At 41.0% G+C, this 23,827-nt stretch overlaps 1 protein-coding gene across 4 annotated transcripts in view; it reads left to right on the top strand.

Moving 5' to 3' along the window:
* The window catches only part of mical2a (microtubule associated monooxygenase, calponin and LIM domain containing 2a), a 36,947-nt gene that overhangs the window by 149 nt on the left and 12,971 nt on the right, over positions 1 to 23,827 (top strand). For all 4 annotated transcript variants that reach the window (XM_026168029.2, XM_026168019.2, XM_026168062.2 and 1 more), the window contains exons 2-7: positions 11,395 to 11,763; positions 17,734 to 17,941; positions 19,340 to 19,447; positions 20,573 to 20,674; positions 21,813 to 21,968; positions 23,545 to 23,645. In XM_026168029.2, coding sequence (XP_026023814.2) covers positions 11,503 to 11,763; positions 17,734 to 17,941; positions 19,340 to 19,447; positions 20,573 to 20,674; positions 21,813 to 21,968; positions 23,545 to 23,645 — 936 coding nt within the window. In that variant the 5' untranslated portion in view covers positions 11,395 to 11,502. The remainder of the gene's footprint in view (positions 1 to 11,394; positions 11,764 to 17,733; positions 17,942 to 19,339; positions 19,448 to 20,572; positions 20,675 to 21,812; positions 21,969 to 23,544; positions 23,646 to 23,827) is intronic.

Here is a 23,827-nt window from a genome sequence, read left to right as displayed (position 1 = left end):
GTAAGTTCTGCTCTTTCACGCTGTGTACGTTTCTGATGTCATTAGTGCCAGCTGTGGGAGGTGTGACCGTGAGACACCTGATAGAAGTTTTTGATCCTGTTAAGCAACGCGATCAAAGTTAGCAGTTATTACACCGGGAATGAATGACAGGCACGCTGTTAGCGAGAAATCCAGGATTCACTCCAGTCATTACTTTGTATGCTGTTTCGTTTGTTTACTGATTTATCCACGATCACTGTTTCTCATGTCGTTGGAGCTTTCTGAACTGGTGCCGAAAACTGAAGCGTGGTCATATCGCTTCCCGGTTGAAGGCTGCCTGAGAGCAGTCAGACATCTGACAGAGGCTCGTTCCTATTCTCTGATAACAAAAAAGGTTATCTGCACTTCGCCCAGCCTACTTTAGTTTAGTTTTGTTTGTTTTTGGTGCTGTTGTGCTGCTGTAAGCCATAAATCGTGTGTAGTGTGCCAGCCTGTCAAACATGACTCCAGGGACCTTTATTTAAAACCCGGAATGAGATCTTTTCTATGCATCGAAGTTCAAAAAGGTAAAGCTGCTGGTTAGTTAACTCTTCCTCTCATAACCACCTACTCAGTGGCTTCTAGACTCTAAATACCACCTCAGGCTTTATTTATTTTGAGCTGCACACCGACATACGTTGCATTATAAAGAAAGGTGTGGTGTTGGCAGCCTTTACAGGCCGGCTACTAAAAAGAAGCTCAATGAGAGGCAGAAGCCACCTGTTAATGTTTTGCAGTGTAACTACAAGTTAATACACAGCTGGACCTAGGATCTAGCAGGTCTTCCTGATGAAGCAGGAAAAAGCCCTTCAGCCTAGACTAATTTGTTTATCCTTCTTCCATGTGTTTCAACATACTGCACGAGCTCGCCGGCTGCTATGTTTCATATGGCTTGGGAGATGATTCATGAGACACAGTTTTCTGGAAGCTCTAAAGAGTCATACAAATAGCGGTAGCGCTCCTTCCCAGTGCTGTGTGAGCAATCATTTCCTGTGTAGTTTAAGAATGTGAAGTTTAGATACAGCTTAGGTTTGCCCATCGAACTGTGAGAATGAAAGATTGCTGTACAGTGCTGTACAGTGCAGCGAGGAATGCCCAAACCTCTACATTGGAGAGACCAAACAGCCACTTCACAAGCGCATGGCACAACACAGAAGAGCCACCTCCACAGGACAAGACTCAGCAGTCCATCTGCATCTTAAGGATAAAGGACACTCTTTCGAGGATGCCAATGTTCACATTTTGGACAGAGAGGACAGATGGTTTGAAAGAGGAGTGAAAGAAGCCATCTATGTCCACTGTGAGCGACCATCTTTGAACAGAGGCGGTGGTTTACGACACCAACTCTCTGCCATCTATAATCCAGTTCTGAGATCTCTCCCCAGACGCCTTAATGCCCACTCACATCCTGGGCCATCTGACCTCAGGAATTCGCATGATAAGGTGGGGCCAGGTTTCACAATGAACTCACCTGAAACTCTGGCTGATTGGGACCCACACCCAGTTTCACACCTTGGCTCAGGCGATTAGAGGATCATCAGGGGGTCCTTTTGTCCCTCTGTGGGGGGTTACTCCCACTAGGTTTATATCTGGGACTCTCCACCATTTGACCTTAGAACTGAAGAAGCTTCTCGGATGAGAGGTGAAACGTCTTCAAGCAACTTAAAGAAGTCCAGACGCTTTTCTTTGCAAGCTCCTTTGACTACGATGACCTGGATGACTGAGAACCTTCACAGACAGAATGAAAGATTATTCTCCAGCATGGAAAGAGTGTTTTTTTTTTTTTTGTTTGTTTTAATCCCTGCTGGACTTTATATTTTATAGTAAACAACCTCTTTCTGCATCAACATCGAAGTGCGACCGCAGAATTCTCCTCTCGCTCGAATTCCCCTTTCATTTACCCTTTTTTTGGCTTCATGCATTATGATGTAAAATGCGTTGGAAGTCACAGTAAACTGTATATTCTTGTCTCAGTGGCTTTGACGCTCGTGCACCAAACATGGTGAGCTATGACAGATTCATCTGTGATTCCTGGTTGTCTCCTTTTAGCACTGAAGTGTACTGTACATCTGAAAGAATACACAAACATCAAGCAGCAATAGGGGCTGTACGTCAGATTCTTGAACCATTGTAACACATGAGGAACCAGTGCGATAAACTGACTGGTGAAACGGAAGCATACAAACGTCCCCATTTGTAAACTGCCACTTTACTGTTGAAAAAATGAGTGTGACAGGGTTCAGTAGCTTACATTGCAAATTCCCATGGCAGCATTTCATTTTTAGTTTGCAATTACCAGCTTTACTGGAGTTTAACCTAACAACAGTCCCTGGAGGTTCAGTGAGTGCAGAAAGCTGCCCAGCCCCCTTGACTCATGGTGCCAACTGAGGAACTACAGTTTTATGGTCCTTATGAAGGATCTAAAAGAAACGTTATTTAATAGACCAAAGTCTATCTTTAGTTTCAGGATAGTTATCAGGGTTTTAAGACCTTTGCCTGACAAAACAGGTCAATTTATATACGCACAGTGGGTGGCATGGTTGTGTGATGGTCAACACTAGTAAGCGCTAGTAATCACCTCACAGTAAGAAGAGCCTGGGTTTAAATCCACTGGCCTGAGCTGTGGCTCATGCTCGGTGATCAGAAGGCTGGTGGTTCAATCCTTGATTCCTCCGCTCCACATGCCAAAGTATTCTTGGGCAAGATGTATCTACTGGAGTGTAAGTGTGTGAATGCTAGACTGTGGGAAGAAAAATTCCCTTTAACAGGAAAAGCCAGGCTCACCGAGGGCCAGCTATCTGCGATGACAGGTTGGGCTGAGGGAAGGAAGACAGCACAAAAAACCTGCTCTGGAAGAGAGATTAATAACTAATGATTAAATAAAAAGTGGTGTGAAGCACATAGTGGGTGAAGAAGGTGAGTGAACACGAAACATTTAGTGCATTATGGGAAGCCCCTGGCAGCCTAGGCCTATTGCAGCGAACTAAGGGAGGATTCAGGGTCACCTGATCAGGGTCATGGTCAAGCTTTGATAGAGGCCGCAAGGATCTTTGGGGTGGAACAGGGTTGGTGAGCAGTTTCTAGATCTGTGCAACAGGGGCTTATCTTGCAGGTGGTGTGCAGGCATCCAGGTGAAAAATATGAAGTCAGGTTGAGTTGAAGGGAAATTTGCCCCCTGCTCCCTTAACGAGTTGCCACAGTGGATGGCTTTCCTCCATTCCTTTTTTAAAAAATCGTTTCGTTCCTTTTTTAGTATTAATGATTGGTGAAACTGTGGGACTTTTGAGTTATATTAATGATTGTGAAGGTCGTGATTGTGCTAATACATTTCACAGTTCATGGTGTTTCGACCCAGTTCTGCCTCTGAAACAGTGTTTGTTGCTTGGTTAGGATTAGGTTAGATGGTTACAGTCATCAAGACATCTACTTGTGAGCTTGTCGAGTATTAAAATCACTGAATGTCTTTGTGAACTGAATTGTTAAAAATATGTGAGGTACAGTAAAAACAATGAGTTTCACACAGCCTGAAACACTACAAGTGGAAGCTTGTAGTCATTATTGCCAGGGAGGTGTTGTAAACTTTCTCCTTCCTCTCTGCAATATGTTTCCTTCCTTGTTCCACAGCATAAAAAACAGGCACATGTGTCCAGGCATCAGCTACACTAAAAGAGACAGGAGCTCTGGGAGATAGGTGCGGCCCGTCGTTCCGTGTGGTCTGCTGCTTAATCATCTGAGCCATGGTTAAAGTTCCCATTTGACTCGTAGGAGTCATCTCTGCCACTTCAGGTCAGCTTAAAATAGGACAGCAAACAAACACATTTCTGCTTCCCCATTTCTACATTGCAACATTGGCACATATCGCATATAAACACAGTTAAGCTGGAGCCACTGAAGGACCAACACAGCTGTAGTAATTTTACTGCGGTGCGGTGCATCACCTGAAGCGTTAGCCTGATGGTACCAAACTCTGACTCTTATTGGGTTGAACTTTGTGCAATTTTGTGGGTTTTTCTGGCGCTAATCTAGTTTACAGAGTCTCTTGTTTACATGTTTTTGCTTGTGACGATGTCCTTTCGTATCATGTGCTGTTTTCTTTTGCAACATGACACTTGTCTATTCCAAGACTAGCTTTCATGATTGCTGGCGTACAGAAGCTGCTGTTCCTGCCAGGCAGTGATACACGGCTGTACAAACCTTTAATGTGCCTCTCTGTGGTGTGAGTGGTCCAAGTTCACTGATATGTAATGTTAGGTTGTCGTGAGTCCGTTTATTGGTTTATTAAGGAGACTGTAGGGACTTCTAATAACGTGTAGGTAGATGTAATAATTGCTCCTGTAAATTGTTGGTGTCAGTGCGACTCTTGATAAATTATTTTCTGATAGAGCCATGTGGAGAACACGCCTTGTAGGTCAAATGGGCCTCCAAAAAGCAGCCCCGAAGCTTCACAAGTCTGCTCCCGTTTGAGTGAATTTAGACCTTTCCCCCTCTGAAGTTGACTGATGTATACTGTGATCTGTCAGTCTTTCTACCTATCTCATGACAAATCTTCCTTTGTTTTGGCAATGCTGCCTGAACACGCAGCCAGATTTCTGAGAGCTGAGATAATACTGTGGAGCTTTGGGGCCTGGTGGAGGGCAGAGCCCACAGGCTGAAGTCCACATGAGTGCAATGTTTTCAGAGGCAAGCTGCCTGCTTATCAGGTCTACAGAGGGTTCCTTCCTGGTTTTCTTCAATCCAGTCTGTAATTACTGTTGCTGGCTGACGGCACTACAGTATGTGCATTTCCCAGCACTCCCAATGTTTTCCTTGTGTTGTCAGCTTCCTATTGTATCCTGATAGCCAGAAGCTCCGTGCTCTGCAGAAACAAATGAAGACAGTGCATTGACACTTGATCCAGTTTCTTACATTGTATTTATTGCCTTTAGGTTTAAACACAACCGTTTTCACATGGTGTTGTTCAATCACTGATTGTCTTACACTCAGTGAGTTAAGAGTATCTCTTAGAGATAAAAATGTTGATATTCTGTACTTATTTGCTGTCAGACTTCCGTGGAATCTGCCACTGAATTGATCTTTTTAACAAGCTTTGCCTGTGTAGCTAATACCCAGATATAGCTCGCTCTTTGACCTCCAAACAGTCTGCACTAGAGTCGGAACGATGTATCAGTTCACTGTTATTATTGGCTGATGTTTGCCTTTTGGAGATCCTGTCTTTCTCTCAACCATCAAGTTATCTAATGTATCTTAATAGGTTACTGTTCCCGTTAATAATTTTACATGTAAAAAGAAAAAAGGCTTATGAGCTAATGAGCTAATACTGTTGCACATGTTCAGAGGATATCCGTCCACTTATGACCACTAATCACAGATTGTGATAGGCTAAATGTTACTCACTGCACGCTCGCTGGTTTACAGTGGAAGTTGGAATATTTGACTGTGAATCAAACCTCCTTGATGACTTTTTTGGTGGGAGCACTGATGTCATTTTAAGGTCATGACGTAGAGCTAGATCTACCAGAAGCTTGGTAGTTCAGTCCATGGTTCTGGGTCTATGTTTGCTTTTATAGAGTCTAAAAGTGCGATATGAACACCAAAAATGTCATAAAATAAAATTCAAATAAAATTTGAATTTGAATTTGAAATGGTTTAAAATTGTTTTCTTATCAATTTTTGACATAGTCCATTAAATAGTTTTCGAATTTAACATCATAATTGAGTGTTTCTTAGTCTTAGACTAGCTAGTTAGTCTACTTTTCCCCCCCTTCGTTTAGTCGACTATGAAATTAATTGACAGGAACATCCTTAGTGTGCACATGTTTGTTTGTTTTTTATCTGAGTGGAGGTCTCTTCATTGAGAAACTGATACTGCAAACCTCAGCCACCACTAGGCAGAGGTGGGAAGTAACGAAGTACAAATACTTCATTACTGTGCTTAAGTAGAATTTTTATGTCTCTGTACTTTACTTGAGTAGTGATTTTTCTGACAAGTGTTTACTTTCACGCCTTACATTTTCAAAATGGCCTTGTTTATTTTGCTTTAAGTCATTTGAGGGAAGTTATTAATTCCTCACTGCGGGCCATTAAACATCACACCGATGTGAGCCTAAACAGCAACACAGGAAAGAAAATCCTGCTCGCCTATTAGTCACCAGGGGATGTCACGTAAAGATAGATGAAAGAGCCAAAATGGCATGGCATAGTCATGGGTTAAAGTGTTTTTATTTATTTACTTATTTTGCGCAACATTATTATTAGTTTTGTATTCACATTTTTGTTTAGTTGAAAGGATTTATGTTTGAAGCCTTGTAGTTTTCTCATGGTGGTTTTGAACGTTTGTTTTCCTTTCCTTCTTTGTTCATTTACCTCATGTGGTATATACACATCCACCCAAAGTCTATAACATCAACATGCAGATCATTTAAACTGCCAGTTCAACTAAGCAGACTCATCAAATCAATGAAGCCAAAGCAAACAGAAGTCAACTGACTTAAAGTAAAGAAAAAGGGTTGCCAGTAGGGAAAATAGTGGCCAGTGTGAATGCCATATCTATGAAAATTTAGAGAAAAAATTGATTCAACTGAATAATAAGGAAAAAACAAACAGACTGACACCATAAAGTCACAAGTAAATGAATCGTTGTTGCTTTCCCCCCCCCTCTTTGGTGCCATTTTTCCTTTTCCAGATACACAGGTATACAAAGGCCATACTACATAGGGTACAAAATATTTTGTTTATGCCTCTTTTTAAAAAATGATTTCTGGCTTTGCTAGTAACAAATTAACATGTTCCTGAGGGCCACAGACAAAGAAAGTATATATCTTATAGAGTAGTGTAGGAGGACATAAAGATTTAAAGATTTTTGTTGTGTAGGTGTTGCAGGTACACTTTCACATTCCTAAGATTCCTCCTTTATCATACTGAAAACTGATACCTGGCGGTGTCTCTCAAAGACACGTCAGTGCTTTCATTTTATATGTAGGACACTCAGTTGCATGCTCATCCGTACGCAGGAATGAGATAAAATGTTCTCACAGTACTGTGAAAAACAAAGTACATCGCATGATTCAGTAGCTTGAAAAACCACATTTAGCATCAAGAACCTAAAGTGATTGTTTTCTGTAGGATTGTGTCATTCTGTCAATTTGTTGTGGAGGAATTTTGTCCCACTTTTCTTTACAAGAATCTTCCAAATCAAATTTGGAGAGCTACCTGCTCCAGTGACCCAACATGAGAGCCGTGTGCTTGGGATCATTGTCCTCTTGCATGACCTAGTTTAGGCCAAGCTTACTGTTAGTCTTACATTTGATTCTCGAACAAGTTGTTATATAGAGGAGGTCAGGGTGGGCTCAATAACTCTAAGGTCCTGTGGCTGCAAAAAAACAAAACAAAAAAAGCCTAAATCATCACCCCTCCACCACTTTGGCTGACAGTTGGTATGAGGTGTTTGTGCTGATATGCTGTGTTTGGTTTTTCCCAGATGTGGTGCTGGGAATTATGGTCAAACATCTTCACTTTGGTCTTGTCTCACCAAAGGAGATTCATCCAGAAGTCTTGTGGTTTGTTCAGATGCGACTTTGCAAACCTAAGCTGTGCTTACAAGTTCTTTTTTTAAGAGGAAAAGAGCCTTTCTCTTGGCCACTGTTCCAAACAAGCATTTGTTGTTCAGGAGTTTTGTTTCTTTTCTTTCTTTTTTTTTTTTACAACAAAATGATTGCACAAAGTACTGTGACATCACTGAAAATGTATCAGATATTAGTACTTCCTGGATTGATAATTAAAACAAACAAACCAAAGCTATTTCTATATAAAAACCAGCCTTTTTACAATTAATCACTTCCCTTGATCTTCTCAGGACTAAGGTAGTTTCACTTAATTATACTCCTTTCTAAACACACAGGAAACTTAAACCTACATGCAATCAAAATCTCCAATCCTATTAAGCATTATATGGTTAGACATAAGACGTGTATGGCGTGTGTGCATGTGCGTTCAGCCTGCTTCATCTGTCATTAGTTATATTTTTTACAGCTGCTTTGCGGATTCACTGTGTCGGCCCACAAGTGACTTTCCATTCTGTCAGGCAGGGATGGTGAAGTCATAGGACTCTGCCAGAGACAGTGCAGTTAGAGTGTTGAGCATCGACTTGGCTCTGAAGACAGTAAGTGGTACCTTTTCAATAGTCCTCGCAGGCTCCTATAGCAGATGTTTCCAATAAGGGTGCCTGTTTTACCACTTTGCTTAGACTGTAATGTGAATACATAAATGCAGTAAACATCTCTTTGACTGAGCCGTCCATGAGAGCTTATTGAACACTCACCAAAGTTTAGAGTAAAATGATGTCATTGCATAGAGAAAATACAGCAACAGACAATAGTGATGACAATGGAAATTTCTTTTGTTCATTTTGTGGTATAACTTAGCAGCCCAAAAGATTATTATAATGCAAATGTCAAAGAAAATGACTAAATACAGGCAATGGAAGACATTACAAAAGCTTAAAAAACCCCATGAATATACAACAATATTCCAATCACAGTTTCCTGCCATGCATGTAGGATTAAAGCTTGTGTATCATTAATCACGCTCATCGTAGTTCTTGCTTGTCAGTTGTTGACAATTAAGAGTAGATTTCCCAAAAATCTGTGGAGGTGGTCCTGCGAGTTGTGGCTGGTGAAGCCAGAGGGCTAGCAGTGTGAGTGTTGAACTCATGCTGATGGAGCAGTTCAGGGCTCTTCTAGCCACGTGGCAAAGGAATGCCAGCTCACTGAGTGAGGCTGGATGTTTGCTGTGAAGGCCTCAGAGGTCTATGAGATTTACTGACAGGACAGGAGCTTTTTGAAGCACACACAATGGTATACGTCTTTTCAATTGGTTTGACAATGTTCCCTTTCCCAGCCGGTTTCTAAAGTGTAAAGCCACACCGACAGGAGCAGCAAAACAGGATGCAAACACAGGGCCAAACAGGATCTTTTGCAAATGAATATGTTAATTTTAGCCTGGGGACACTGTTGTTGCTGTGGTAGCAACATTCAAAATCTCACCACATTCAAAACACAATCCAAACTGTCCTGACCCAGGGTTCAATGGTCGTTGAATGTGAGTAAATTTCACTGGTTGCTTGTTGTTGTTTTTTATTTATTCTTTTAATTTCGTTTCTGACTTAAGCTCCCTACGACAGTCGCGCTCATGTAGGCCCGTGGGCCCGTGGATTTGATAGTAAGACTGTGTTATTCTTTAGCTCTGGCCAAGTCTTGCACTTGTAGACTGACCTCTTTTCAAACCATGCCTATGTCCCTCCATTAGACATTAAAATACCAAAGGCAGACTTCGCCCAAAACTCACGGAAGCTGTGGTCTCCACCCAAGTTAGCCCACACATGCTTAATGCAGACATTTTTCACATTTCGCTTTGATGTTGAACCCCTGGCACAGACTTTTGTGGCGTGGTTTTCAAAATGCTTGATGGTTGTTTGGAAGAAAGAGAGAAGTGAAGGTTTTTTTTGTTCTGTCAGTTCAGCTCTGCGATGACACGAGCATGTGTTATTAACAATCGCTTTCACACGCAGGCGCATAATGAATACAAATATCTGAGTACAAGGTGGGCTATAAAGCGTGCATACCTAATCACATCTATCAGCCTATGTTAGTCTAACGTTTCCTTACAGTGAATTTCAAGGACCTCTTTCTTCCTTCCAAAAACACTGTCTGGTTTTTTAGTGGAGCGAAAAATACCGCAAGATAAATAAAGTGATATGCAAAAGTCTTGAGCCGCCCTCATTTCTCTATAATTTGTTTCCAAGGAACCAGACTTTGTTTTATTATTTTTTAAGCAGCTTTGAACAATAGTTCTCCAGGCTTTCATAGTTTTCGAGGAAACTGGAAAAATGGAGGATAAAAGAAGAAGTGACAGGCCTAAAAACTATCCACAGCAGATGAACTGTATTTGAAAGTCATGCCCTAAAGAAATAGGGAAAAAGTCTGATCAGATGGGAGGTCAGGCAAGAGGTCCAACAGTGAGTGTTCACAGCCATCTGTAACACCTGATGGATGCTCTGTCATGTTTGTGGCTGGATTTCAGCCAGTGGTGATGGGAATCTTGTCATAATTGATGGAATTACGAACACACCATCAGATGTTGATCCACCATGCAGTAACATTGGGAAAGTAACTGATTGGCAAAGGTGGATCCCAAAAACAGTGCCAATACAGTAAAGGCAAACCCAAATAGTGTTCCATTGTGTGTTTTTCTATCAGTCATGGATTGGCCTCCCCACAACCCGGACCCCAACATTACTGAAGCAGTGTGGGATCATCAGACAGAACAAATATATAATGCCAAATCGCAACAACAGTTGGCTCAAGGTGCTTCATAATGTAAGGTTTAGACCCTACAACACTGCAGAGATGCCCCCAACAACCATGAGTAACAAGGAAGAAGACTCTGGCAGAACCAGTCTTAGGGAACGGCAGCCATCTAAAGATAGTCACACCAAATAATCCAGATTGTTACAATTCTTTAAACTCCGTTTCGCACCTGATATGCTACATTTATGTTGACATGTTTTAACAAATCGCTGCACCTTCACTTTATTGTGTTATTATTTTAGGGAATGGAGCCCATGATGGGCTTCATTGGTGTTTGATATATAAATGCTAGTTACTCAATTTAAAACTGGCTATGATGGAAATGTTTTCTTTTTTCTTGTATCAAAATGAATCCCAGTCAAAAACATGCTACAGTTTTAGTTGCATGTTGCATTATTTTCATGCCGATGTTCTTGTGTAAAATTGAAACTTTTCTTTATTGCAAAGCTGTCAAACACACTTGAAGCTGCTGAAAAGTTTGACTCTTTGTTGTACCAGGACGTACTACACAAAACCACAGAGACCTCAATTTACAGGCTCCCATGGTTATGCCTCTATAAAGCACGAGTAGTAAATATGCTCCAACAGCTGCCCGATGTTGACAGACTGGCTCATTCTACTTCTGTGCTCGGTTTTCTCTCTAGTGTTTGTCTCAAATCCTCCTGTGTGCTTGAAATTTTATCTTGTTGATGTGGGTGTAAGCTTACTGTGTTTCAAAATGCCTGTAGACTTAGTGTGGAGTGGCACTGACTGTCCTGTAATTTAAAGCAATTCGTTATGGTAAGCCGGAGTCATGCAGTAGATAGAATCCAGCTGTGTTGTCAACCTACCTTAAAATACTTCAGCGTTTTAGTTTACAAACCCTTAAAAGAGCTCGATGTAACATAAGGAAAATGCTTAGTTTAGTCATTCTAATAACAGAACAGGGAAAAACGTCATTTGCCTAAAGCAACCTATGAGAGACTCTTTGCCATAAGATGACGTCAGGCTCTTATGTGTCTTGCCTCCTCAGACGGGGCATGATGGTGCGGGCCAAGCTGAGGGTGTAGCCACATCTGGCAGAGACCGCTGAACTAAGCAGGCGCCTCCGTACACCAGACCATCTACTGCAGCTGGGAAGATGGGAGAGACAGAGGAGGAGAGGGACAATGTAGGGAAGCTGTTTGAGAACTTCATCCAGGCCTCGACCTGCAAAGGAGCCCTTCAGGCCTTTAACGTCCTCTGCAGATGCCAGAACCTCGACCCCGCAGAGCACAGCACCTTCTACAACAGTCTGAAGGCAAAGGTTACTTCCTGGAAAGCAAAAGCGCTTTGGAGTAAGCTCGACAAGAGGATGTCCCATAAGGAGTACAGAAAAGGCCAAGCCTGTGCGGGCACTAAGGTTGGTTTGATTACATCTTTGTGCATCTACTGTACATACTGCAAAAAAGTCATATGAGGTGTTGACATGATATATTCTGTTTATATTTATCAACTGCTCTCCACAGCCCCATAAATTCTTTGATTATTTCCTGGAGTGACCTGATGGCTGAGCGATTAGTGTTCATAACATTCCCAGAGGGCCCCGCCTATGCTGCAGTTCATTCCCCTGGTCTTTTCCCCCAAATTTCCTGTTCTTGTCTCTATCACATCTATTTAAAACCAGAAAAATCAGTTAAAAACAATGTATTCTCTAGCTTCAGAAGGACAAGAGGCGTTTCTAATCTGGTTTAGGACAGTTCTGTTGATGTGTTGTTTCTGCGGCCATGTTGCTATTTTTAAAAAGTCTCCTTGTTAGTGGTTTCGAGGATCCTTTACCCCAGACTGCAGAGTCTACTGCATGACAGCAGCTGTTTTGTTGGGTTTTTTTATAGAAGAAACAACGATAGACGTCATCTTTTTCACACCATTTTTCATTTGCTTGACAAAACCTTTCAGCAGCCAGCTCTCATATTTTGACTCTAAGCTTCACTTTTGAGTTTAGTGGCTGAAATAAAGCTAGTTAAAAGTTAAAAGTGGTTAAAAACAGTAAAGCTGGGAAAATGTTTAGTCTGATGGGGTTTCTATCTCAAGCATGTATCTTTCAGTTTATTCTCGGTATGCGCAGAAAGCTAACAATGTGTTGATTGGCCTGAAAGTCTAAAAATGATCACAAAGCTTGGTTCATGCATCATTAAAGTTGATGTTTTATGATTTAGGAAGTATCTTTATGGTTTCGTCTCACATGACTCCTTTTTAATTGTACCTCAGTTCAGGGGCAGTCTCACTGAGACCCTGCTAAAGTGCTCTACAGAGTGCCATAGCTCAAGTAGTCTTTATTTTAACCTCTACTTGCCCAGACAGTTACTCTTTCACTCCTTTAACAGCTCTCAACAGACGGGGCAGGAAATGTTTTCTGCTGCAGACAGGTGTTATATGACAAAACTGGAATAAATACATCCTGAAATTTTCACAAAGACAGATCAGCCAGCAGAAAAAAATATAAATTGCATGCATTTGCATTTTATTACTATTAAAGACAAGGGGGAAACCAAGAAGACAGCTGTGTGTTGCTTTTTTTTGACTGTCGTGTAAAGATTCAGTCCTATTCAGACAGCAGATTAAATGTGCAATAAGAGCGCTATTCAGGGGGTAGTCTTGAAGTGCATGATGAAAAACAACTTGCAAAAGGGACAAAAGAGCCATAAAAAAGGGTGTGTGTACAGTATCCTGTGTATGCGGGCGTGGGGGCAGTAAAGGTGATGACGGAAAGTAGAAAAACCCAGAGGAGTGTGATTACCTTGCAGCCATCAGCAGCGCTCAGATTGAGAGAGCCTGTTTTATTGCCCAGAGAAGCAGACAGCATCAGTCAGCAACTGTGATTATTTGGCCCCAGCGTTACTAAAATTGGGCTCGTCTCAAAGGGTTGGAGCCAGGCCCGCGTTATTATTGAAAATGTGTTTTTAAAATGTGAGCCCGGTTTTACTCGTTCTGCCTGATTTAAGCCGGCGCCCAAACAGGTAATAAGAAGGAAAAAATATTTTTTGAAGAAAGTGTGACCCTTAAACTTCTGAGCCAAAGCTGTTAATTCTGACAATCCACAGAGTTGTGTTATAAAATGTAGACGCTTAGCCAGTGAGTGGTGCGTAGTGAATTTGTGATTGTGCAAATGCCAGAGATTTAATGAGCCAGGTACACTTGCACAATGTTTTAATTACTCATGGCCAGGCGGTCTGCTGTTACGTGATTAAAAGCGTCTCCTCTGAGAACCGCGAGGTAACGAGTCATTTTTATGACAGCGCAGCTCTTTAACACTGACAGATGTGATATCACTCAGCACCTCTTCGTCTTCTTATTGCTGCTGTAGCAGTAACTTTTTTTAAAAGGATGTAATGTCATCTGGGTTTTATTACCGGACACAGCTGGCTGAGGTGACATGTGGCTGTAGCTTGTGTCTTTTTCGTGAAGTTTTACTGCCTACAACAGAATGAATCTTTTCATAAAAAAGACGAGTGATGTCAAAGTCATTTTACATCGTGGGCTGCATATGGCTCACTGTGATCTTAAGTTGGCCAGATCAGCAAAACTCCATTTTCTGTCATTGTCAAGAAATTTAAGTACACATTTAATCCTTGTGATATCTCAATATAAGAAAAAGAAGTGCAGTTTCAACTTTATGACTCAGTTTATCTACATGCTAAAGAAATCCAGCTGTGGTAAATGAAATATGTCAGCCTAACTTAAAGGGTAAGAAGTTCTGGTAGCTCATCGTATTTTAAACTGTCGAATCAATGTAGTTGTAGACCAAAGCAATTGTTTATCTGTTACTTAACTACTTTGGTGCAGTATGAATGGCTGTGCAGGAGGTTGTTATCAGCAGGAAAAGCTGTACAACTTATGAAAATACTGTTAAAAGTCCAAAATTCATGCCCTTCTTCACATTTTCCAATGCTGTCCAGTGGGCCAGATTGTAGTCTTCGGCAGGCCAATTCGGGCCCCCGGGCCTCAAGTTTGACACCCTAATATAGACAAAGACATTTTCAGTGCACCTCACAGATCTTTTTTTATAATTACACCTGATTTAAACACATATAGGAGTTTTTCTTGTAGCTTCTCTTCAGTTCCAGTTTTACGTTCCAAACTGCATTGTGCGTATACATGAGCCTGCATGACTCTGCCAGCGCATTAGCATCACCTGCACATCAGAGAAATCACCTGGAAACCTTTACATGTTTCTTTTACATGAGTTTTGCATTGTCTGTGAGCGCACGCAGGAAAATAAACAAAACCAGAGTCACCGCCTCCCTTTTGTATGTCTGCTTCAAACAGTCAAATTGCACTTTATAATCATCTCCCTTTATGCTTCCTTGTTTTATGTTATTACCTGTATGCATTAGTGTGGTATTTTGTCATGAGCATGGGAATTATTGCACTTTGAGAGGTCAAATTGACCATAAATTTTGACCAACAAAATCAAATTAGTTAATGCTCGAGTCTAAGTAAATGTTTGTGCCACATTTAAAACAAACAAACAAAAGCCTTCAATCTTGTTTGTTAGAAATCATGCTCCCAATAAAGGGATGGTCAGATGGACAACAGCAATACAAAATTCCTCTGTGACTGTGACACTAAAAAGTCACAAAATCTAAAATGCTGCTAGAGGTCCAAAACTCCAACGCGTGCCTGTATTATCTTCAGGTGACTGTCGCTAATCTGCTTTTCCCCTAATAAAAGGAGCAACTGTAAATCTTTTGGCATGTTGTGGTCAGACCAAACAGCCTTACCAGTAAGAGCGGTAATGCAGCGTAACGGTCCAGGGTTTGTTTGTGTGGGTTTACCTTAAGAGATCATTCATTTCAATATGCAAAAATTGTGTGGCTGGTTTTAACCCTATAAAAACTAAACTATGAGATAATTGCCAAAAAATTATGTTTTTTTCCCGTTTTAACTGACAAATAAAAAAAAATCAGTTTTATTTTTGAGTTTTCGTTTCTATAATTTTTTATATATTTGGCTTTTGTTTTTGTTTTTTTGCAACTTATAGCTCAAGAATTATTAGTTAAAATGTATTGTGCAATTTTCAAGGGTTTGGGGAAAAGAACTTGCACTGATGATGCAGATGTCTCAAAATGCTGGTGGCTCCGTAGTGTAGTGGGTTACAGATTTGCCTAAGGAGTGAAAGATCCCCAGGAGGAGACACAGATCCCTTTGGGGTTGCATTAAAAAGAAAAAAAAAAATCTGTCAAGTCAAACATTTGTCACTATCTGTTGTGGTGAGCCACTGTGAGTGATGGAGCAGCTGGAAGTTGCTTTATCTTAGAAATGTAAATGTTTGCTCTGTTTCCTTAACCTCCTGAGTCCTGTATCCTCATATATCAAGATTAGCCTTTTTGGCACCTCATCTTTTGTACTGCTCAATAAAGTGTTTGAGGCTTTGTAAACAATAGTGACTTTATTGTGTTATGCTGTAAAATAAGCCTATTGTCCCCATATGAGGACATAATACTTTGTGTATAAAAGAAATTCTTAGTTTTTACTTATCAGTTCCAAACAATCGCAGATAGAAATGAAAAAAATACCAAATGAGAGGTCAAGTCTCTGGAGGTTAAATATGATGATGACGTGAATTGAGTTTTGCAAAATGCACAAAATGAAAACACTAACTTTTGCTCTGATTGCTATTTTCTACTGTTTTGATCCTATAAAAATGAGTTGACAATATAATGTGAAGATGAATAAATAACCTCCTGATTCTCTCCCGATGACAGAGCAGAGGCCTCTTGGCTATGCTGTGCGTTCACACCAAACTGTGAGTTTATCACCAGACTAACTGGGCTCGGTGATAAGGCAGGAGACAGATGTCAGGGCTGGGATGAGAATGAGGTCACAGGTGGGCAGCTGAAAGGAAGCGTTTGTCCTGACTCGGCAGATGTGGAGCTGGCCCTCAGGAAAAACCTCATATCTGGAAAAATATATGAGCGAATGGAAAAGTGGTCAAACAAAGGGGACATCTTTGCTAATTATTGCTGGAGAGATCAAAGCGGTGATGTGAGTTTAGGAAAATTGGACACACTGTGACGACACATCTGAACAAACCGATTTAGCGCTGCTCTGCTGCGACATCGTGGGGTTTTTTTTGGTTTTTTTATTTTAATTTTTACTTCTTTTTTTTTAGCATCCTCGATTTCGGTCTGGCTGTGAAAATAGCTGGTTCGCTTAACTTCCTCTTTGTTGAGGAAAACAAACCTTGCCAGTAGGCTTGTCCAGGCAATGCTTCCACCACCTGTTTGTGCTCCACACCTGAGAATACCTCATTTTTATAACCTCGGGCAACTCATGGTTCAACATTGTGTTCTTCATAACACCTGGTGCTCAGCTGCTCAATGCGAGAGACAGTGCTGAGTGATGAAAACCCAGCTGCTTGTTTTTGGCGCAGGGAAAGAAGTCGATTAGGTCATGATGTCGGATTGTCTCACAGAGCTGATACATATTAACCCTCCTCACTCTTTCTGGTTGTGTAGTTGTTGGAGACTCAGGATGGCAGGGAGTGAGCTGCTATAGATCTTTGTGTTGGATAAGTGGCAAACCTTCCAAGAAAAGTGAAAGAAAAGATATTTTCAGCATTTAAAATGTGGTGAGGCTATTGAGACAGGAGACAGTCCGCCTTGTTGCACCCAGCAGGAGTCGGAGCTTGCCTCTGGATTAAATCTCAAAAGAATTGAGACACATCTTCTCTCTGCACAGTTCTCTGTAAAGCCTCTTAATGTGCTCATAAGGAAAGGAGAGTTTGCCAGCACACATGCGTCACTTCTTTCATCTATCACTCAAGGAATGATGTCATGTTTGAACCGCACATTCTCAGACACACGCAGTAGCCTCAGTGAACTGACTTCATGCATTTTTGGGAGAGGCTGGTGCGTGAATAACGAGATAGATATGCAAAGGTTGGTTTAGGTGGGTGGAAGTTGTTCGCAAATATCCATTTTTGGGAAGTTCCTGACAAATGCACCACTTTGGGCACCCGTAATCTGTCTCTCTCACGTTTAATGTGTTTTATTAACAATCCTCACGCACACCGGGTGGTCTGGGGAAGTTATCCTAAGACACAATAATTCTCTGAGTCAATGCCAGTCTTCCTTTAGGGTCTTTAAGTAAGACACTCAGCCTCTAAATGGTCCAGTGGTGCAGTGAAATGGTACTCTCTATCGTGATCTATGCAGATGTCATAATGCTTCTAGGCATGTTATAAACAAGTTGGCTGTGAACTATTTTTCATCTGGGACTCTGCAGGAAAACTCTCAGCCTTCTGCTATTAATATTGTACAAAGACTGAGATTTTTGCTTGGTTCCTTGTGTTGCTAATGAGGTCAATTTGTCATTCCCTCTTATTTAGTGCCTCATCATCGGAGGAGGTCCCTGCGGCCTGCGGACTGCCATTGAACTTGCCCTACTGGGTGCTAAAGTGGTGGTGATTGAAAAGAGGGACTCTTTTTCCAGGAACAACGTGCTCCATCTTTGGCCCTATACCATTCATGACCTGCGGGGACTGGGGGCCAAAAAGTTCTATGGAAAATTCTGTGCCGGAGCCATCGACCACATCAGTGAGTATCTGAAACTACACCGGCCTTTGCTTTTCTTTGACCTGTTGTCACAAATTATTAACTCCAACCTTAAAGTGCTTTATGCTGCAAAAAATTTGACATTAAGGTGCTGTACATACATAATATTACCAAGAGTCTGGAGAAATTTCTGTGCACAAGGGTACTGGATGCCTGTGAAAACTAGTATGCCTGTGATCTTCAGGTCCTCAGGTGGCAGCGCATTAGAAAACAGGCAGGATTCTGTCATGGAAATCACTGCATGGGTTCAGGAACACTTTCAGGAATCATGCAAAGAAGAAGCCGTGTGAACATGATCCAGACAGGCTTCTCTGAGCCAAAGCTCATTTAAGGACTAAAAAACTGATCTGTTGTCAGATGAATCAAAATTTACAATTCTTTTTGGAAAACATGGAAATTGCATCATTTGGACTATAAAGTAGAGGAACCACCTGGGTTGTTACCTGAGCTCAGTTTAAAAGCCTGCATCTCTGATAAGTTTGGCAAAACAAATAAAAACAAAGTGACAAAAAAGACCTGTTGGGCTGTTGGACAGATAGAACCTTTTTAAATGTGTGTCGTTGAGGGCTCATCTTTTTTACCTTTTCTGTCCACTGGGCACTAAATGTTTTGATTCAGCTCATTCAGTTGTACTGAAAGCAGCAGTAACAGTCTGTTCATTTTCTAGAAAGATAAGCACAGAAACTGCAGTATTTGGGAAAAAAAGGACAAAAAAATAACCTTTTGTGCTTCAGGGTTTAGGTTTTTCAACTCAATTTAGTTCAGTTAAATAAATTTTTTATATATACGGATAATTAACTGAAAATTAGCTGCTGTACACCCACCTTTAGCTAATATATTTTACCTTACTGAATAAAAGCAGGTGCAGCAGATTTATGTAATAAAACTAATGTTGGGTAATTATATTAGTTTCTAGTTTCACTTGTCTCCATAAATCTTCCTCATAACTGCTTTGGTTCTTTGTTCATACCGAGGCTGCTAGCTCGTGGCTTGCTCTGAGCTTTCCCTTTGTTCTCTTTTTTTAAAATGTCCGTGTTCAGCCGGGAGAGGGTGATTCAAGAGTCTGTAAGAGTCTGTGGTCACCTCGCAGTTTACTTTGGGTGTTTTCCTCACCACTGCATGTGTGTTGTGCATGCATAAAAGGGACACGTGAGTCTGATTGGCCGGTGGCCGGTGGCCGCTGGTCAGTCAGTCGGTGCATCTTTAATTTTAATCATTTGTATAAAACTCATTTGTACAAAAGAAGCAATCCATGATCTCAACGTTCCTTTTGTATAAAGCTTTCAAATTTTCAAACAATGAGCTGTTTCCTCTCAAGATGGTGTAAAAACTGGCAGGCTTACATCTGTGTCCAAACATTAATCTGAATCTGTCTTGCAGGCATTCAGCAGCTGCAGTTGATCCTGCTGAAGGTTGCCCTGATTGTTGCCGTGGAGTTTCACATCAATGTGGAGTTTGTCATCCTGTTGGAACCTCAGGAAAATGAAGGTCGGTTTCATGTCCAAACAACAGATTAACAGCGAGTTTGTCTTCACTCGCTGACAGTTTGTTTATTAGCCGCAAGATTTGGGGAGATTTAAAAGGCTGAAATTGTACAGCTTGGTGTTTTAATAAGGTGAAGTTGAGATTTTTAACAATGTGTTAAGCTCAATGAAGACGTTTCTTTAGAGATCTATACTGTGGAGCTTCCTGGAGGATTTGTAGTAATCCTCCTGCTCTGCAGCTTCGGCTCATATTCAAGGCTGGTTAGACAGCGAAAGACTTTTCATCCTGCAGTATTTAATTTCCTTGACAGCCACCGGTAAACACGAGATAAACATTGGCATTGAAGTACTTTGCTATCATATTTGGATGAGGTCAGCAACGGTTATTTTGCTCAAATGCATATCTGATACAGGAGGACTTCATGTATTAGAAAGCAGTGAGAATAAAAGTATCACTTTCCTTTTTTTTCCCAACTTAATGGCATTAACTGAGCGCTGCTTCGTAAATGACTACTTGACCCTCACATCCTGCATTTCCCTATAAGCTCTGAAGAAGAAAATAGCGAACATGCTATTGTGCTGTTCCTCCAGCTGTAATATCAATGCAGTGATAACAAGAAGAGCCTGGCCTAAACTTAGACACAAACTTGTGTTCTGTGCTCTGCTGCGACGGACTTAGCCGTGCCTTTGACATCATGGAATGCATTTTCCACATGATGATATTGCACAACTTGCCAAGCTGTTCCTGTGCTGGTCTCACACTTCTGTAGCTCCCACTTGCACGCTTAAAATGGGTCATAATAAAGTTGAAAGAGTACTTCAGACTTTAATTATGCTGATGGTCTGCAGGCCAGATGCAGTTGACCTTATGCTTTGAGTCTCTTACTTTCCTGCTCATCATAAAGCTCTATTTCTCCTTTTGTTCACTCTATGCTGATGACTTTAGAGTTGCACAAGCATGGCAGGCGGCGGAGCGATCCAGGAAGAAAAGGTGTTCTTATCATGTAACATTCCCCATGGCATGTGTTATTGTTCTGTGGTGGAATATTCAAATAGGAATGAAAGGCTGTTGTCCTAGGATTTATATTATGTGGCTTTTCGGCCCTCTCAGTTTTACTCTGTCTTTCAGGGGTTGGGTGGAGGGCTGCAATCCAACCTGCTGATCACCCCGTGGCTAACTTTGAGTTTGATGTGGTGGTGGGAGCTGACGGACGCAGAAATACCCTGGAAGGTGAGAAGACGGCAAACAAAAGTGATGAAGAGTATAGATGCCTCAAGGATGTACTGTACTTTTAGACCTGATGAACCTGTTGCGACTAAGAAATTGCTCAAAAATAGTTTAATAGCAGACCTATTGTGCACTTTACAGCCCTTACATTCCTCCAGACTTTTTCTGGGCTCTCACTTTAAATAAACTTGAGGCACGTTATTACAATGCTATAAATGAAACCCACCTTTTGCAAACTTGCACTTGCACGGAGCCATTGATCTCTCCCAGTGGGACCGGCTGCACACAAAACAGCCAAAGCTCTGTACATAAATAGAGCAGAGCTGGGGCTCAGCGCAGCAGCTGATGCTTTCCCCCTGGATCGGTTCCATCATCCCATCTCCATCCGTCTCCTCTCTTTTAAAAATGCTGTCATCTAACGACCAAATCGCAACAAATGCTTATTCCTAAAAAGGGCATTCTGGGGCAGAACAAAACGTTTAGCTCATTCCCCAATTATGAAGACTCCTGGGGGAAATAATTTTTCCCTGCAGTGAGCTTGCTTTTGTGTCTTAGCTACGGTAACATAGAGCAAAATGCTCTCCGTTTGTTGTTGCTGGTTTTGGAAACGAGCAGTGAAGTGACGGATGACATTTAACAGTGACAGTGCGGAGAGGCTGCAGCACATGCTCAGAGCATCACTTCTGTACCGTCACTATTGCACACATCACTTTGTTATATGGAACCACTTGATTTCCCCCCTTCTACTTCTACTTCTACTATTCTGCTACTTTTGTATTTAAAAGATTTAATTAGATTCCACAAAGATACTTTTAAAACTATTTTTGAACTTGAATTCTTACACCTTGAATACATTGTTAATAAAATGAAAGAATGCCACATACTTTTGGTTCTGAAGGCTAATTTGATGATACGTTTGGCAGTTTACTTCTTCGGGCTTTTTACAACACATAGCTTTTTGTTTCCTTGTCGCTAAAAAGAATCACCTTGGCAAGCTGCCTCTTATCCTAAAATGACTTCCTTGCAGTTGTGGTTTACTGCTAGATTTCCTCTGGAAAGGATGATAGGCCTTTGTTTGCTTGTGAAGATTAACATCCCCATTTCTTTCTCTCTTCCGTCTTTATTTTTTCCATTCTCCCAGGTTTCAAAAGGAAGGAGTTCAGGGGTAAACTGGCAATCGCCATCACAGCCAACTTCATCAACAGGAACACCACCGCAGAGGCCAAAGTAGAAGAGATCAGTGGAGTGGCTTTCATCTTCAACCAGAAGTTCTTTCTTGACCTCAAAGAAGAGACAGGTGGGAAGGGAGTGCAAATAGACTCATTAAACCTGGCAATTTCAGAGGCTTAAATTTGAATAAATGCCTAGTTAGTCAGTATCTCATGCTGAATTGTCTTGAGTCCAGTATCACCAATGCTTTATTGTTGTTTGGTATATGATTTTTATCCCCTTGGTGGGTAGTTGCTAGGTAACGTAATGATGTCATATCATCCATATTGAAATTTTTGTGTTGATTTTGTGATGTTACGATTGTGAAATAAAAACAATGTTATGCTTTCACAAGGTGTTATAGGTGCATTAACACAACAAATGAGTCATTTTGTTGGTAGATGGTTGCTAGGCAACATGATGACATCATGATATGTGACATAGAGAAAAGCCCTCAGGCGCCTAAGATGTACCTGTGTGCCAATTTTGGTTGCTCGACTCCTGATAGTGTAGGAGGAGTCTGTGGGCAAGCAAACAGACAGAAGGAGATTTAGTGTATTATAGTAAGATTACAAACTGGGTGTTACACTATGTTGTTATAGTTTTCACTCACACATCCAAATCATTGAATTCAGCTGTTCCGATCACTTCCATGGTCACAGGTGGATAAAATCAAGCACCTACACCTGAAGCTCCGTGAATTCAGTGAATTTAGTGAGGAATTCGTTACTAAATATAAGTCAACTGTTAGTGGTATTGTAACAAAGTGGAAGTGATTGAGAACGACAGCAAATCAGTTATGAACTCACAGAGTAGGGTCAACAGAGGTTACCGACTTTCTGCAGACCTACAAACTTCATGTGGGCTTCAGATTACCTCTAGAACAGTGCCTACAGAGCTTCATGGAATGGGTTTTCATGGCTGAGCAGCTGCATCCAAGCCTTACGTTACCAAACACAATGCAGAGTGGCGGTTGCTGTGGTGTAAAGCCTGCTGCCACTGGACAGCAGTGGAGACGTGTTCTCTGGAGCTGCAAATCCCACTTCTCTGTCTGGTAATCAGATGGATGATTCTGGATTTGGCAGGAGAACGGTGGTTGTCAAACTGCTACAGTTTGACACTTTAAAAGCATGTTAAATATTTGATGAAACGCATGCAATTAAAGAAAATGCATGTTACATCATCCAATTTTTGCATTTCAATTTTTTTTCAACAGTGGATGAGTCTTAAATATCACACATAATAATGGATCCAACAGGATCAGCCACAATTATCTGTTAGATGAAAACCAAGCTGTTTAGATTAAACTTCTCTGTGAGACCACTAAGTCACTACAGACCAAATGCAGCAAAAATCAGATCTAAAATCTTCAAATTCACTAAAAGTTTCAGGGATATTTTGCACAGTGTTCTCAATACCTGAAGAAATATCAAGAATGTTGTGCAGCGACTGTTTTCATTATTTTCACTGGGATCATTCTGAGCCTCCAGCAATAAAAAATAAGAAGTCTGTTCATCAGAAAGAGACACTGATGTGTGAAGAAACCATTTATTTAAACCCCTTTCAGCATACAAAAGCGAGTTCAAGCTTTCATCTCTGTGGAAAAAGCTTGTTGGTGATTTTTATGAATTGTAGCCGTAACGCAAACTTGTCATTTGTCACAGGTATTGATCTGGAGAACATTGTGTACTACAAGGACAACACACATTACTTTGTCATGACTGCCAAGAAACAAAGCCTGCTGGACAAGGGAGTCGTCATCAACGTGAGCAAAATACACTAGCTCCACAGATCTGCTGTAATCTTATTTCATGCTGTCTGTTTTTTTTTTTTATTTATTATTGTTATTTATCTTATATTTTAAAAATAAAGAATATTACAGACAATTTACAGTTCAGGTTTCTTATTCCAAGAATTAATATCGTAAAATACAATAAATTTGAAATC

The sequence above is a fragment of the Astatotilapia calliptera genome, chromosome 1, assembly GCF_964374335.1.
Source record: "Astatotilapia calliptera chromosome 1, fAstCal68.1, whole genome shotgun sequence".
Taxonomy (NCBI): Eukaryota; Metazoa; Chordata; class Actinopteri; order Cichliformes; family Cichlidae; genus Astatotilapia; species Astatotilapia calliptera.
Note: the sequence above shows the minus strand (reverse complement) of the source record. Positions and strands in the feature narration are given on the sequence as shown.